The sequence below is a fragment of the Myotis lucifugus genome, unplaced genomic scaffold (genome assembly GCF_000147115.1).
Source record: "Myotis lucifugus unplaced genomic scaffold, Myoluc2.0 scaffold_89, whole genome shotgun sequence".
NCBI classification, from domain to species: Eukaryota; Metazoa; Chordata; class Mammalia; order Chiroptera; family Vespertilionidae; genus Myotis; species Myotis lucifugus.
This window is the reverse complement of record NW_005871137.1, coordinates 4541213-4558589: the sequence shown is the minus strand read 5'-3', so window position 1 is coordinate 4558589 and position 17377 is coordinate 4541213. Positions and strand designations below refer to the sequence as shown.

The 17377-nt window shown below is 44.6% G+C and overlaps 1 protein-coding gene across 4 annotated transcripts in view; it reads right to left on the bottom strand.

Moving 5' to 3' along the window:
- CACNB4 (calcium voltage-gated channel auxiliary subunit beta 4) overlaps window positions 1-17377 on the bottom strand; it is a 225773-nt gene that overhangs the window by 34258 nt on the left and 174138 nt on the right. For all 4 annotated transcript variants that reach the window (XM_006091279.3, XM_023756121.1, XM_006091280.3 and 1 more), the window contains 4 exons: window positions 12751-12870; window positions 11126-11248; window positions 3469-3599; window positions 1275-1351 (listed from right to left, as the gene is read on the bottom strand). In XM_006091279.3, the coding sequence (XP_006091341.1) occupies window positions 1275-1351; window positions 3469-3599; window positions 11126-11248; window positions 12751-12870 (451 nt within the window). The remainder of the gene's footprint in view (window positions 1-1274; window positions 1352-3468; window positions 3600-11125; window positions 11249-12750; window positions 12871-17377) is intronic.

Genomic DNA, 17377 nt, shown 5'->3' with positions numbered 1-17377 from the left:
CTACTGCCTTCAGGTTGGGCCGATGTTGAGGACATGAGAAGACAGACACCTCCTCCCTGTGTGAGTGACCTCACATCCTGATCTCATGTTGGGTGGGGAGGGTGGACTTCATAACAACACTGGAAGCTCTGGGCCAGATCGGGCCACAGGCTGCTTCCTGCTGAACGCGGCATACAGTGCGGCTGAGGTCGACTTGGGCAAATAAAATGTGATAGAGAGAAACTTAGAATAACAATTCTGGTCAAAATAATCATCATCACCGCAGTCACTCATTCTTTTTGGATTTTGCAATCCTTTATGTATTCGTCAGTCTTTTGGTTCACATTCCAGGATACTGATACATTTTTCCTACGAGGCTGCTCCTAAATTCAAATAAGTTTATAACCAGTTATTCCTATTCTTTTTTGTTTGTAATAGTGAAAAGCTGCAATGCCCTAAATGTCCAACTAATAATGCCCTAAATCCCAAGTGGGATGAGGCAAAATATACTCAATATCTGATTAAGGTGGTTTTGTGGCCACCCAAGCAGGTCCAGTCCATGTGGGGGCGACCCAGAGACCTAGTTGGGTTCACCCACACACTCAGAACTGTTCCAGAACTGATGCCGCTCCCTGCAGGTCTGGGCCAGGAGAGAGCCTGGACTTGTCATTCCGAATTGGTAACACGGGATGCCCTAATGCAGCATCAATTCTGGGCCAGAATGAAATTAGCCCAGAGGAGTCAGGAAGTGTGGGGGGAGGAAACTTCCTGCTTGAATACCCCCACAATTTCCAAATGCACAACTCCTGATCGGGCCACCACTCTCCCTTCATTACCATTCATTTCAGGGCTCAGCTGTCTGCTGTCCAGTGAGAACTGAGGTCATCTGGGCCCAACCCTCCCAATCTCCACAGCTGCCCATGGAAGCTGAAACAGAGTGTTTTCTTGAGAGTCTACAACTTTTTTTTTTTTTGAATTGGTCCTCACCATCTTAAAGTCTGTTGGGTTCATGAATGGAATAATGAACTAGCTTCAGATGGGTTTACACAATGTTAGGTAAATAAGATTTTTCAAAATTATACAAATATCTAAATTTTTAGTACCACAACTAACCTTTAAATAAAATCAAATTACTATAGAAGACATGTGAGTAGGAAAGACATATTAAGTAGGAAAAAAAATCTTAAAATCAAGCCTTTTAAATAGTTTCCAAATCAGTAAGAATTCTTGCATGTATATGCAAATATTAAGCAATGAATGCATTCCATTAAAAAGAGTTTAGGTGAAACCCTCACCTGCTGATGTGGGTGTTGCTCGAAATGTCCCTGATACCATTTCTCCAAGACTTGAAGAAGAATTTCCACTGGACTTCCTAAAATATAGAAAAGGAACTTAAGAGTCCTTCCCCAGATCCTTTGAAAATAGGGCTTGACAGCACAAAGCTTTCTTTGGCCTTAATCCTCCTAGATAATTCAAAACACACCACATCCTGTACAGAGACAAACTTCAAGAGTCTGTCCAAATGTTTTCTTTGACCTCATTTCTCAGAGAAAATGGAGAACTAACTGGGACCTGGAAATATTTTGCATAAATATCTCTTCTAGTTATTCAATGCAGATATTAGGCATAAGAATGTTTTTGTGAGCAGCTTGCTTTTCACTAGCAAGCTCACCAGGGCACCACTCCGATGTCAAACACAGCTCAAAGCAAGCAGTAAGAGCTGGAAGAAATGTTTCTTCTTAGAAGCGATTATGTGGGGATCAGAATTAAGCACTGACAGTGTTGTGCCCCAGGATAGAAGATCATCAGCACTGTTCTCATTTGGCTCTGGAAGCTTCCCTGCAGCCCCTGGGGGCCCTCAGGAGCCCACCTCCCCACTTCTCCACTGTCCCTCCTTTTCCATGCTTCAGAGTACAGTCCCCAGGGTCAGAGCGATCTGATTTCTTGTCCTGGCACATCATATCACATCTCTGAGTCTTAGTTTCCTCATCTATTGACGGGGGAGCTACACCTCCCAGGGTCAGTATAAAGAAAATAAGATCATATCTGTAGCTCTTGGCTTGACTCTTGCACCTTCTGCAAAGTAAGCTTTCAGTTCAAAAGGATTTAAGTCTAGAATGATATTATGGAAAAGGATAAGTAATAAAAATAATAAGTAAACTAACAACTTTGGAAATGATAATAATACACTTATTATTTCATTCAACATATCTTTATTGAGTATCCACTGTTCTAAAAATTAGGGATGCAACAGTGGGGGGAGAAATGCAAAATCCTTTCACATATAGAGACAGACTCTATCTGTGGGAGATATTAGTATCAAACAGATGAATAGGTAAATATATAGTATTTCTCATATTAATAAATGCAACAGAGAAAACTAAGTCAGGATGGAGATGGGAAATGGGTACAATTTTAAATATGGTGGCAGGAAAGGGGTCACTGAAAAGGTGATAGTTAACGAAGATCTGAAGCAGATGATGGAATGATCTGGTGGGAATATGAAGGAAAGAGTTCCAGTAAGAGGAAGCAGCAAGTACAAAGGTCCTGAGGCAGAAACGTAGTATGGATGTGTTTAAAGAGCATCCAGAGAGAGAGAAAATTTAGAGTAGGGGGAACAAGAGGAATCAATAATTAATAATATTATAGGAGTGTCGAATACTAAACAAGATTGATAAGTAAAAGTGGGGTTGACTGTACTTTTATTTCTATCACTGTTTAAGAGGTTACCATATGCCAAAGGCAACAGGACCCCTAAACAGAGGAGCTATTGAAATAGAAAAGGATCTAACAGAAAAAGGAGGTTGAGGGTCAAGAGAAAGAACTGCTTCTATTTTAGGACTTACAGAAAAATGACAACACATATCCAATCAAAGCTTCCGTGTAGGCTCACCTGTGCAGGCTCCATATGAGTCCGATTTCTCTCAAGCTCTGGTGTACCCCTGGATCTTTGAAATACCTGCACCCTGAGATATGTGGCTACTTCATTAGTTCCCTAGAGGAGGATCCATCTGAAGCTAGGTAGAGTCTTTCCCTTATTACCAAGACATGGCAGGTGCCACAAGAAGCCCTAGATGAAGAATATGCTACTGGTATCAGGACCCACATGGACCACTGCATTCTGTGCCAACTAGAGAGACAGTCTCTGAGAGTGAACCAGGAAGAGCCAGGATGCCCTCTCAGGCCAGCTCCCACTTCCTGTACTGAGAACCATGCCCTAGGGACCCTGATGAAGGACAGCTTAGATCCCAAGCAGCGTTTGCTGAGGCTGCGGCAACTCATGTGGATTCCAGTGGTGCCCAGCTTCAGGGAGAATGAATATCTGAAACACCTGTGTGTCCATTTCAGAAACACCTCATACACAGAAAAGTATCTTTCACTTTGAAAGCACAAAGTTTGAACCCAGGAAGCAAACTTGAAAATATCGCCTAATGTTCCCACACCTCCCCCCCACCACCCCCAATGTTTATAGAAAGGAAGGAGGCTTACCCTCCGTGAAAACGTCCTCTTTTTTGTTCTTGCTGAATGCGGATGTTCTCCAATCTGAGTGGACTTGGGATGAAGCCAATCTCACAGCCCTCCTTCACCAGCCTTCCTATCCACCAGTCATTGTTATACTTCTGGAATGCAGAAATAAAACTGCTATCAATAGGAACATACTTATCTTCACATCCCACTTATTAATTTCAGGGACCAGAAGGACGAACCACCATTCATAATATATATTGTACTATATTATATATATACTAGAGGCCCGGTGCACAAAAATTTGTGCACTGGCAGGGGAGGGGGGTGTCCCTCAGCCGGACCTGTGCCCTGTCACAGACTGGGACCCCTCGGAGATAACCACCTGCTGGCTTAGGCCTGCTCCCCGGGTGGCAGATGGCAGGCCCTATCCCACAGTGCCTGCCCCACCTCCCTGGGTCGCCCATGGCAGGCCCGATCCCGCGGTGGGGCGGGCGGCAGATGGCGCTGCCCCGCCCCGCCACGCCGGGCACCCAGGGTCGCCCACGGCAGGCCCAATTCCGCGGTGGGGCAGGTGGCGGATGGCACTGCCCTGCCCCACCGCTCCGGTCACCCATAGAAGGCCTGGATGGCAGCGGGGCAGGTGGCAGATGGTGCTGCCCCGCCCCGCCTGCAGTATGCAAATTTAACGGCCATCTTTGTTGGGTTAATTTGCATACTCTTCTGATTGGCTGATGGGCGTAGCGAAGGTATGGTCAATTAGCATCTTTGTCTTTTATTAGTGTAGATAAACACAAGGCAGGGTCTACAACTTTTTATCTATGCTGTCCATATACTCTCTGTTGCAGCGACTTGAATTTGCTGTCATAATGGGAAAGCATCCACGGACAATGCAGAAACACGTAAGTGTGGCTGTGCTTCAATAAACCTTTTCTGTCCAAAAAAAAAAAGGCAGACGGGCAACAGTTTGCAAATCCCTGGCCTGCAGTCAGGTCCTAACCTTTGGATTCCTTTGGTCCCTATCAAAAAGCCTTAGCCAATTCTTAGGGAACAGATTGTATGAGACTAAACATGCACCGATGTAATTGAAATTCTGGAAGGTAAGATAGGCAAGTCTAAAATGAAAACATTTAATAGTCTGCTATTTGTCAAAAGCTTTTAGGTAAAAATCCATGAAACTCTCTGTAATCTGCTCTCATTGAGGAAGAGTTATAATCTTCTGAGGGGAAGCAGAGTTTACAACCCCAAAATCTGCCACCCCAAATATTACTTTAAGCTGATTATTTTCAAGAAATGAAAGACTCAGGAAAAAACCATTGACCTTCTCCCTAACTGCCTAAAAGAACTTAGAGGACCCGCTCCAGGAAGGGCGATATCATCATAGATAACTATAGTTTATATTTTTATTTTTAGATAACTATAGTTTAATATGAACCATAAGACGTTTTTTCGTCTCCTTGTGAATTGTCTTCCTGCCCTTTGCAGTGCCAAACCACACACACACACACACACACACACACACACACACACACACACACACACTTTCTCCTTAGCTCCAGAATGACATATACATCATAACTGCCCAGTCTGTTCTTGGGAAACTCCTGTAGGTGCATACATAGTAAATTTGGTTGTCTCTCCTGGTACTCTGTCTCATGTTCACTTGGTTATTAGACTAGCCAGAAGAATTTAGAAGGGCAGAAGTACAGTTTTTCTTCCCCCACACTTCCAAACATAGGTTTGCAAATTAAGGTCCACCTTCCTACCTGAAGAAAAAGAAGCCCAAGCCTACAAAGAATAAACATATTATATATGTGTATGTGGATTTTTTTTGAAATAACCCTCCAAATGGCCTGAAGCCCAACAGGAACACCAGGATTTCTATTTAAATAAAGTTCCATGACCGTAAACTCAAACCACCCATGCAAAGACTTCAGTCAATCTAGGGTGAGACTCTGTCAGTGTGACCCATTTGAAGGGTCAGCAAAACTGCTGTTATAGCGATAGATTTGCAGAACCCTAGGGTAGAAGGCACATTTAATCTAACCGACCTGCCTCAAGGAAAAGTTTCAACTAGGGCTTGCTAGAGAGCAGATATTATTCACACCCTTCGGAGATGATTCCCAGAACATCCTTTATTGTTTTTATTAGTATTGGGCAAGATAACTCTCCAACTTTGATCCAAAAGTATCTTTTTTTCCAAAATGTAACAACTTTACGTAGTACACTTTGCTTAGCTCAGAAAAAATGTGGAATTTATATGCACGTAACATTGACACATTGTGAAGGAAGAATGGGTGGTTTCATTGCATCATCACAGCACGAAGTTCTGCATAACTGTGAGTAATTCTGAATAACAGCCTCACACTCAAAAGCAAAAAGAAGTGGTTGAGGGGTTTAGCCTTTATTTTGCACACAGCTCCTACATAAGGCGCACATGGCATGCAGTATGACACCGCACTGAAGAAGCGTGAGTTGAACCAATATAAAATTTTGAACAATCTAGGTTTTAGTTTTTCCCACCTTCCTATCTGATTTTGGGATAATAGGCCTGAATAAGAGGTATATTTATTTTGGGATTAACAAAAGGCAAAAGGACCCTTTTAGCATCTTTGGTGCACAGGCCTGGTACTTAAATTTCACTGTGGTGGGGACAAAACAGACCCTGAGTCATAGTTTCCTGGGGCTTAAGTTATTTCCTGAAATTAAGTGAGTCCACTGGAACACTAATTTATTAAATGGTGTCCAAGTGACCTTAAAGGGCTTCCTGAAATAGTTACTGCAGCTTCCCAATATGTTTTAACTGAGTTATAGGAAACAGACAAAGCCCAGAGAGAATCTGAGGCAACATAAATGAATGTTCTTTGAGCCACTTGAGAGAAAGTCACTGTATACATTCAAGAGTTCAATTGGCGCATCATTTGGTGTATGTGATAAGGAGAGCTGCAGCTTTCCTCCACATTTACTAGTAAGCTTTTTCATTACTGAAAAGTACTTAAAACAGTGCATGATAGATGGCCTATGAGGCAATGGATGGGAGGAGAGGCTACAACTTCATTCTAGAAATGTGTTCATTAGAGTTGCTCTTCCAAGAGCATGTGCCAGCTTCCTGGCAAGGTCACCCCAGTGTTCCAATCATTCTCATCTTGATCTCCCTAAAATGATTAGTGCTTTCTCTTTCTAAGATGTTTCCTTATCTGATATTTCAAGGTTTGAAACAAGTGGCTCTAATCCACATGGGATTACCAGCTCAATACCATGCATCGAACTGCCAGATTAAAGAGGTCATTGATCAAGGAGCATATAGATCAAAAAGCAACCGACAGGACAAATTGGGAATATTGACAGGTTGGGGGAAAGCAATAAAATGCAGCAAGGTGGGCATGTTGGTGTGCACGAGTGTGCGTGAGGATGGAATAGGGGAGAACTCTTACCTTTGAAAGTTCTGCTTTTCCTTGGAAACGGGGTGTTAGCAACTAATGAATATGGTTGGGCATTTTTTATGGGAATGGTGAGACAAAATCTACTTAACCATTCATATACCAGGGCACATGTTTCAGGTCATGGGCCTTTGTCTTCCAGGCAAATGTCAACCATCAAGAAAGCACACTCCATCAAGCTGATGCTTCATCCGCCTCCCATTACCAAGGCAGTCTTTGCCTCCACTCATCTCTTTCCTGCACGTTCAGTGAAGAAGTGTTCCCTTCCTGTCAAAGGTCTATCCCTGCACTTGGGTTCTGGACCCCACCCTTCTTGCCTACTCAAACACTTTACTCCTTTGCCTCTCTCCTCTCCTCTCCTCTCCTCTAATCTCTCCTCCTCCTCCTCTCCTTCCTCCTCCTCCTCCCCCTCCTCTTCCTCCTCCTCCTCTTCCTCTTCCTCTTCTCTTTCTCTCTCTCACTTTCTCTCTCTCTGTTTGTTAATATCAGCACTTGAAAGGAAACTGCTTTTGAATTCATGCCCTTCTCAGTGTCAACTTCCTTGAAAGCATTGTCTACACTTGAAATATACTCCCCTTCTCTCCTCATCCCATTTCATTTGGCTTCCATCTCTTCAATTCCAGACAGTGGTCCCAATGACTTCCTTGCTGCTGAGCACCACGCTGCCAATCCAATGTCCATTCCTCACTCCTCACCTTGGGTGACATGTCACATTTGCCACAGCTGACTGCCTCCTCCTTGACGACACACTCCCCTCTTGATGTCCACATATCACTCTGCCCTGGTTTTCCTCCTCTATCTCAGATTTCTCCTTTTCAGTTTCCTTTTTAGTTTTAATTTGTTGAATCTTGTCATGTTCACCATCTCTGCAGGATGGGATTCCTTTGGGTTTGATGCAGCACTACCTTCTCTCCTCCCTCTACTCTTTTTTTCTTTTTTTTTAGTAGGTGACTTCCTTCATTATCACAGCTTTAAATGCCATGCATAAACAAATGATCCAAATTTATTATCTTTGGCCCAACCCTTTCCTCTGAGCTCCAGATTCTTATAGCTAACTTCCTACTTGGTGTCTTCTTTGAAGTGTCCACTCCCCAACCGCTCTCCCCATCTGTCCTCTCCCCACCCAAAGAATATCCATCCCAGTTGCTCAATTTCAGTTCTTACTCTGAGTCCATCACCTGTGCTCTTCACTGAATTTCTATAATATATCTCAAATCCGTCTACTTCTCTCTAGCTCACTGTCACCATGCTGGCTCGAACCCATGGTCTCGCACCTAGAATGATGCTAATGGTCTGCCTGATTCCATACTTATCCCACTCCCATCCATTGTCTCTACCACAATCAGAGAACCTTTAAAAAATAAATTCATCTCACTTCTCATTACATTCAGAATAAAATCTGAAGTCTCACCATCAATGAATGGTCCTACCTGACTTGTGCCCTACTTGACTTTTACAACACTGTCTCCTGCAACGAGGCCCCCTGGCTCACTGCATTCCAGCCGTATGACTTTCTCCCAGTAAACTGATTGTTCCAGGCTATTTTCCTACCCCAGGTCCTTTGCACATGCAGATTCCTTGTCCTCGAAGGTTCCCCCTTGCTCTAAGGCTGGCTTCTCCTCATCCTTCAGGTCTCTGTTTAAAGGTCACATTCTCACAAAGGCTTTCTCTGATCACCCCTATATTTGGAAGTATATAAACCCCTCATCCTTATATTTAAAAAATTTCAGCATTTGGTTCATTCCCCCCCCCCCCCCCAAAGAATTCACGATGTGCAATTATTAATACGTTCATTATCTGTGTCCTCAGTAGAATTTAACCTCTAGAGTGCCGGGAAGCTCAATCGCGCTCCACCTGTCCTTCCCCAAAGGTGCCAGGAGCTCTATCGCTTTCCTCCTGCAGTGTCACTATTAGATGCTAGTAGTTCACTCTTTATTGACAGATGGCACTTACGTGCAGATTACTTATGATGCCGAATATTTGTAGTTCTAAAATTGACAAATACAAATATTGTATTTGTTCCTGTTTTGTTTTTTTACTTCAAAATAAGATATGTGCAGTGTGCATAGGAATTTGTTCTAGGATATTGGTTGGCACTCAAAGGGTTAAGTCTATGAGAAAAGGATCTACTTCAGTTATAGCTGTTGGATATCTGCAGGGAGGACCCCTGCTATAGAACGATATCTCAAATGAGTGACTATACAAATGTAGGTCACATGGGTATAATGCAAGGAGAGTGAGACATCTGTAGATATCCAGATGTTTGACCCACTTAGTATTAAATAGTAAAAACATTAAAACTATTTACATACGTCCCGGTATCACTAATGCCATGGTAGAATGCAGAGTTTCAAAGACAATGATTTTCAAAGTTGTTATATATTTACCATGCAAGCACCTCAGTGACATTGAGTGACATGTTTATGTTGATCACATTCTTCAGGCTCCTCCATTCTCAGGTTTCATCTTATTGTCCCACCTCTATGCTCTCCTTTTTCTAAGGTCTAATTTCCAATGCTTCCTCTAGTGGAGCCCATGGAGACTATCAAGTAGGCCCCCGGCCACATCAGAAAATTCTGTGCAGAACAGAGAAGGAAGGCAAGGCTTCCCTCCTGACTCAGCCTAATTCTTGTGCCCATTTTCCAGATGCTGTCTTCTCCCCTGGACTCCAGCCCCTCCCTCCTTCAGCTCTGCCTTTTCCTTCCAATATAGTTCACTGGGTTCAACATCTCAGCATGGAAAATATGCTTAAATCTTTCCCATCTTAAAAACAAAAAAAGAAAAAGCAAAGCTAAATTTAAAAACAACGCCTCAGCTCTTTATCTTCTCCTGACTGGAGCCCAGTCTCCTTCCCAACGGCTAGCATTTGGGAAGAGAAAATTGCAATTCCGCTTTTCTGGCATCCAGATTATATGGATAAAGTTTTACTAAGTATCTTCATGGGAATTTCACAGCACCCCTGACCTAGTGTATCTGAAAGCAAACTTCTAACCACATCCACCTCTATAACAAGTCTTCTCTCCTCTCTGCCTTCCTTATTTTGATAGCTGACCCTTGCTTTTCCAGGTGAGCTGGAAAAACTAGCCTCCACCCTTCATTTCTCTTTTATGTCACCTTCTCCAATATGCCCTGCCCATGGGAAATCTCCCAATCCTGTTTGCCCCTTCACTCTCTCTCCAAGCTGCTGCCTCTCTCCATCCTGTCTGCCACAGCCAGTGTCCGGCCCCACGGTGTCTCCCCCGCCTCTGCAATACCCTCTTGCCATCTAAGTTATGTTAAGACACAGGCTGGTCACATCCGGCCTTTATTTAAAATTCCTCTCCAGCCCACTGCCTGGTGATAAAGTCCAGGCTTCTTGCCAGGCCCACATGGACCTTTTTTTAAAAAAAAAAAAAACAAGTCAGGCTCCAGCCTCTCTGCGCTGGCCCGTCCCCAGTACCACTCCCTGCTTACTGCCTTCCAGCCATCATCGGCATTGCTCCCGGCTGTCCCTTCCACCGGATACACCCCCACCCCAGCCTGGCTCCCTCAGGCTTCACCACTTCTGTCGAGCATTCTGGCCCCTGATCCTTCTACTCCCCAGCGTGGTGGTCCCCCCCCCCCGCCCCCCACCAAGCTCTTTATCTGGGTTCCCACCACACCCATTCAATTGTGCTGCCATCGAACCTGTCACCCCGTGTGAAAACTGTGTACTTGTCAGTCTCTTCAACCAGCTCGGACCTCCCTGGCAGCGGGGAACGGGAGCCTCCACCTCTGGTCCCCCCAACGCCCAGTACCATGTCTGACGTGAAGTAGGATTCAGGGTACCCAGGTTGAGTAAATAAAAGTGTGCGGTGTCACTAGTTCACCTTTCCAGTTGAGAGGCTCCAAGCCCTCCTTGTCCTGCTCAATCCCTTAAGCTTTCTGTTTCCCAAAGACCTCTGCCCCCGGTCTTAGCTTTAACACCTTCATGATTACACTCGTTAGTGTTGGTTCCAAGGTCCAAGGCCTCAGGGTTATAGCCCAGATGTTTATACTGACCACATCCCGTGTAAATAGTCCCTTCAGGTAGGCGCCCTGCCAGCCGAACTCATGCTTCCCTAAGTCGGATCCGAATCTACGGCTCCGTGGTCATGCACGGTGACTAAAAGGTGACCAGAGGACCCCAGGTGTGTCCTAAATCCACCTCGTGATGACCGTGAGCCAAAGCTCAGGCCCTGGCCTCGTGGCAGGTTAGGGGACGCAGAGAGCCCTCCATTTACCTCTTTAATGTGCAGAAAGTCCTTGGCATCGAAGGAGATGGCCGTGCTTGGGACAGGCACATCCTCGTCCAGGGCGCCACAGTAGCTCACGTTCGTCTTCACAGCAAAGGCTACAGGCTTGGACTGGGCCCAGAGCCATGGAGTGGGGATGGAGGGAGGAAGACAGAGGAGGAATTTTCACATTGAAAAGTAGTATTATAACAAGACAATTGATAAGACCAGGCAGCAGGAGAAATCACTTTGCAAAGGGGGGTCTCCACTGGGTTTCCCTGGGTCAGGCAGCATGGAGACACCTGCAGACGTGGCACTGAAAACTGTGGATTCAGTGCCACTGACTCGGTCCTACCAGCCCACCCTCCCTCCCCCTGCGCTGGCACTTTCCAACATCCCGGACAATGTGCCCTTAACCATTGAAAAGGAATGGAAGTGGGAGGGGCTGTCTGCTTTGTCCCCTAGTCACCCCCCCCTTTGGATACAGGAAACGGGTGCTGGGTCTTAAATAAAAAGGTTGTGGGGGGGGGCGGGGGGGTGAGTGAGCAGCTCAGACTGAAAGCCTGTGGGACCCACTCAGTAGAATACCTTATCCTGCCAGGGAAGAGGAAGGCCCACGGACGTGGACAGGAAGTCAGAGCTGCTCACTCATCGCCTTCTCCCCAGCTACCAAAAGCTGGTTCCGAAACGCCTTTGGACCAAGTGCCCTTGGGCTGGTGCCACCTGGCAGAGGTTACACAAACCCCCAGATATGCTAACACCACTGCCCCAACGTTTGGGTGACCACAATGGCCACAAAACAGACTCTGAGAGAAAACTAAAACACAAATTAGCCACAAATGAGAACACAAGGTTCCTGCAACCCCGGCTCGTGCATTCAAGCTGTGAACATGGCTGGGGAGCAGTGCTGGAGACAGGACCTGAGTGAGGGTCCCACTGATGTCCCTTAACAGGCACTGGCCCAAAGCCCCTCTGCCGACCGGCACAGACGTCGCAGGTGTGGGAGCAGAGGAGGCTGCCTCATTGCCGGCACCATTCTCTCTCAGCTCTTTTAACACACTTATGTGACTCTTCCCATCCTGACATTTACACGTGCAACTTGTTGCCTCCTGTGGGTGCAGATTCCTGGGGCAGTGGGATCTGAAGGTCTATTTTGCAATGCCTTTGTTGCTCGTCTTGGCTGCAATGCTAATACTTGTTCCAAGTTCTGAACTTCATGCTGAACTTGAGGTGGGAGACTGAAACCAAGAGGGGAGATCAACAGGGAGACCCACAGAACAAGTGTGGCCTGAAACGAAGGCCACTGTCAGGGAACAGGTGGTGAAGCTGGAACCTTAGGCGGCTCTGCCAATACTGGGTGTGGTGAGCTTGGTATTGGCTACGACTGCTAAGTTGGAAGATGACCAAACCCTTCACCTCCAAACCAAACACAAAAGGGTGAAGTGTCAGTGTCTCGGGCAAGTGCTCCCCCGGGAATGTTTCGAAACCGCATTTAGGGGTGAATGGATCAGAAAGCCTTGCAACCTGGGGCCTTATCAGGATGATCATAAAATGATGTTTTCAGAGAAATCCGAGGCAGGGGAAGAGCAGCTGATCAACATTCCGCTCTAGAGCCAAAGAGGGGCAGGAGTCACCTTTGCTCTCTCCAGCTGGATGGCCGCCTGCTGCTCTCTCTCCTGCCGGATCGCTTCCCTGTCCTCTTCCAAGGAGACATCGGAGTCCGAGGGCCTGCTCGTGTAGGAATCCGCGGAACCCTGGAGAGGAAGACCCAGAGTGCTTTAAATTCGGGGCCGGAAAGCTTCTGGAACCGTCCCATCCTGTACAGCATCCTAAGCGGGTTCTTTCCATTTGCATGGAATTTGATGCGCACACCCTGGGCCTTCTTGCAGATATAAATTTAGACGGCAGAATACAGCTAAGCATCTGAGTAATTCCGAAGGTAGCGATGTTGTGAAGAAAATATTTGGACTAGGTTAAGTGCTAGGAAGTAAACTGCAATGAAAATGATGTGATAACCAGCCCCAATTCTCCTTGTTCTCTGCTATCTTTATACTAAGCTCACATTCATTTGTGAAACTGAAGTTTAATTCCATTCTCTCTTATATACACACCTCTAAAAGGAAAAAGAGAGTCAGTCTATTACAAGAGCTAAATCCTACATGTAGCTATAGCTTGGGCTGCAGGTAACTGATTTGCCCAGAATTTCAACACAGGGAAGTGGAATCCTGCATTAGTAAAATGCCTTTCCAGTTCCAATGCCAACACCACTGAACTTCTTCACTACTAAAACGGCCATCATTGTCCTACAGCAGCCATACTTGGTCACTAAGCCACCAAGCCATGCACCTTGAAGATGAAAACAAGGGTGTCCTTAATTGGTGCCCACATCTAGAGGGGCTATTGGAACAACACTGACATCCACGCCCAATGGTTGTATCCCAGGGACTGAGGTCGCCAGCATCACTTGGTGCTCCCAACATGAGAAGAGATGAAAACTATAGCAGCTAGTTAAAAAGTTACTCCCCCATCCCACCCTACCCAACCCCCCAAAATCCTGGAAGCTTGCCTTCCAGGTGCTACAGGACTATCATCCTTACAACTTCCTTAAGCTGGCATTACAAGTTGATATTTGCATAGACGATGACATTTACACAGCAGAGGTATGGACAGGACTGATGTATTGGGCATGTTTCATAAACCATGCACAGATTTTGAAAAGCATAGACCTATCCATAGAGCTAAGACTTTGCTATTGAAAGTGAAAAAAGACTCTAAGAATGGTTGACTGCTGAGATGGGCCCTTTGAATGTTTTTCTGAATGTTTACTTATACATTATATGTGAATTTGCTGCCCATAAAGAAAACTTTGCCTCTCAGTAGTGGGTGTTACTGTATTCTAGCTGGGATGGTTTTTCCCATCATAAAAAAATCCCTAGCACAGATCATCCTGGCAGCCTAGAAGAATAACCCCTGGTTAGAGGTTTTTATCAGCGTGTCCAGCAGAACCCTGGTTCTAAATTCTGCCTCTGCAACCTAATTTTGAAAATTTGGTCCAAGTTACTTAGATCACTCCAGACTCAGTCTTCCTAATCTGTACAATGGGGATACTGACTACATCAAAGGATTGAATGGAATAAAATAAACAGCTAATATTTATTAGTCTGCTATTACATCAGTGTGGCGCTAGATGCTCTGCACACCTTATGTCATGGAATCCTTACGGCCAGCCATTTCAAAGCTGCATTTGATATTAAAATATTTTCTCCAGGACATGGCACATAGTAGGCACACACTAGCCATTCTCATTCCCTTCCTAGAGTTGATATTTCTACACTGATTATTTTAAAAAGAATTCACAGATAGATTCTAATCACTTTTCAACTCATTTATAATATGTACGCACAACAGCCCATCTTGAAATGTATCCATTTCTTATTATTATAGTTACTGCAAAGAAAACACAGTTTCTCCCCCAGCTTTATTGAGATGTAATTGACATATAACATTGTGTACCTATTGTGTACACTAATATAGTACAAAATGATACACTATTTGTTTAATAACTGCAATGTGTCTAAACCCAGGCACTTTGTGTAGCACTTTGGAAAGTGCCCTTCCCAGAGAAAACGCATTTGTTAACCAAATCCTTCTGTGCAAACCCACTGGGGACAAGTCTGGACCTACAACATGAATAAGTACAAGGTGACTTTCACAGATGCACTCATCGCTCTCAAACGCGCTACCCTGAATCCTTTAAAACAGGGTTCTCTCTCTCAGAGCATCTTTTGTCCAAATTCAGTTATACTTGCATAAAACCCAGAGTAAGAGAGAAAAGGACACAAGCTTCTGAAATATATATGAAAACAGTTGTGAGTTAGTCCCAGGTGATGCTTTGCTGAAGTGTGATGTGTGCAGGAGACCACGGGCTGTGGGAAGATGTCTGGGCCACAAAGTGACTAGGATGCAGGCAGTCAGGCAGGAGGCACCTGCCTTGTTTGAAAACATGTGCTGGGGAAGGTAACTGACGACAGTTCACAAGAAAGCAGGCTGCCCACTGCTGCAGTGAGTCAAACAGCTAAAACACACAACTACTGCTGACAAGAGAAGATGGCTAATTTCCTGCAACTACCTCAGCGACATTTCACGCCCTGGCATTCGATCTCTCTGAGCACCCAAAAAGTGATTCAAGGACTCCTGCAGATGAACTTTATTTTGAAATGTGAACAAAATTGTAAGAATTTCAAAATTACTTAATAAGCTCTACGACTGCCAAACATGTAGAAGCAGACGCTTCTGTTGACTTCCCCGTTTCTAAGAACACTGGCGGAGGGGAAAACCGAGGGCAATGAGAGCCACTTTCACAGTCCGTGTTATCACAGTGTTGCCTCTGGGGCTTAGGGTGGGTTTTTCGTTGCACATGGAAATCCTTGCTGCTGCCTCTCAAGGTCCTAGGGACGCAGAGGGCAACACCAAAAGCTCCACTTTGGCCCATGGACATGCTCTGCTGGCTCGGCACAGAACTGGTTTCTTGTTTTCATTTATTTTTACTTTGTGTTGTTTCAACTGGGTCCAAGAGCGTATAGAGCTATCCCAGGAGAAAGGAAGGAAGAGGAAAAGAAAAGGCCCTAGGCTGTCACAAAGGCGCAGAGCGAACAACAAGAAAGCCAAGAGAGGCCAGGGGAGCCTGTGGGGCCGGACTAGAGGAAGGAGCCAGGGAGGGAAGGGGCACAGCAGGCTTCATGGACTGGGGGCTGCAGGGGGATTGCCCAGCAGAGCTCCGGTTAACCATTTATGATCGGCAACGGGGAAATGGCGAGAAGAAAATAATGTTAGATGCTAAGAGGACAGACCTAAGATGCAAAGGTTGCTAGCCCCGGCCAAAGCTGGAAAATGCAGCCTCACCAGCTCTTCGTTTTTCAGAATTCCATGTCATAAAAAAAGGGCAAAGGGTGAGCTATCTCACTTATTGAGTGAGCCAATCCCAGGCTGTTAACCCATGAGCAAAGGGCACGGCAGAGGCTAATCCCTCAAAAGTTACTAAGCAGACACCATAGCAGGGCACATCTTGGAGTCTCCAATGAACCAACTAAATCTGAAAAAGAAAAATGGAAACAATTGCTGAAAGTCTCTTCCTAAATATAATTTTGTGTAACATATTATATACAATTTTTAAAGCCATAAACAAATGTATCCTAGTGAACATAAAAAGAAAGAAACAGGTTATGCTTACTGGGTGTGATGTTAGCAATCCTAACCTTATAACAATATATATATATTTAAAAATTGTGGTTTTCAATGCCTTAATTCAAAGCCCTGGGTGATGTGTACATTCCAGCACTTAGGCAGACAAAGAGCTTTTGAAATTATGCCTAAAAGATGACTATTGGACTTTGCTCTAAGCTATTTTGTACTGTTTCTTATAAATAGGAGGTTTCCAAAAATGTTGGCTGAAAGAATAAGGCAAGCTCTGCAGCCCACTTTTACTGGACAGAAGACCTAAAGTTTGGCTTCAGTCACCACTGAACTAAGTTTTGTTCTTAGGCTACAACAAATAGTCAAGGGCAGCAAAGGAGTATGTTCAGAAAGGGAAGGGTAGAGTCTGAGTGCTTACTCATCTCCTGCTTCATGCAAATCACTAATTATCACATCAAGCCTATGAGGTAGGTCACAATTATCCCCATTTTACAGATGAGGCCCCTGAGGCTCAGACAGTAGGAGCGTCCCTGCGTGCCACTATCACAGGACATTATGCAGGGGGCAGGGATATAGGTCGATTCTTTTTTTAAAAATTTCCTCTACAAAATCTGAAACAAAAACTTACACTAAAATGTCAAACATTTTAGTTGCCTTTAGTAAAACAAAATGACATCCTGCAATATTTTGTTAACATTGCTCATACACCAACATTTCACTAATTTGGAATGATGGATTTAGGTAAAGAACTGGCCATCTGAGATCATAGAAAGTGACTTGCAGACTGCTTTTCAGAAGACATGCTTTCAGAAAGCCATCTCCAGATTATCAAGGTTTTGGTTTGCGGATTTCTTTGAGCTTCTGCTTCAATGATAGGATTTTACTCAGCCTTTTAGTTATTGGTCAGAGATTCTAAGGTACCCTTGAGAGTTTTCTTGTTCTCTTAAGTGATAACTCCTCCAATTATGTTTATACTGCTTACATACAGATTTTTTCATAATTAAATTTAAATATATATATATATATATATATATATATATATATATATATATATGCCTAAGCGACCGT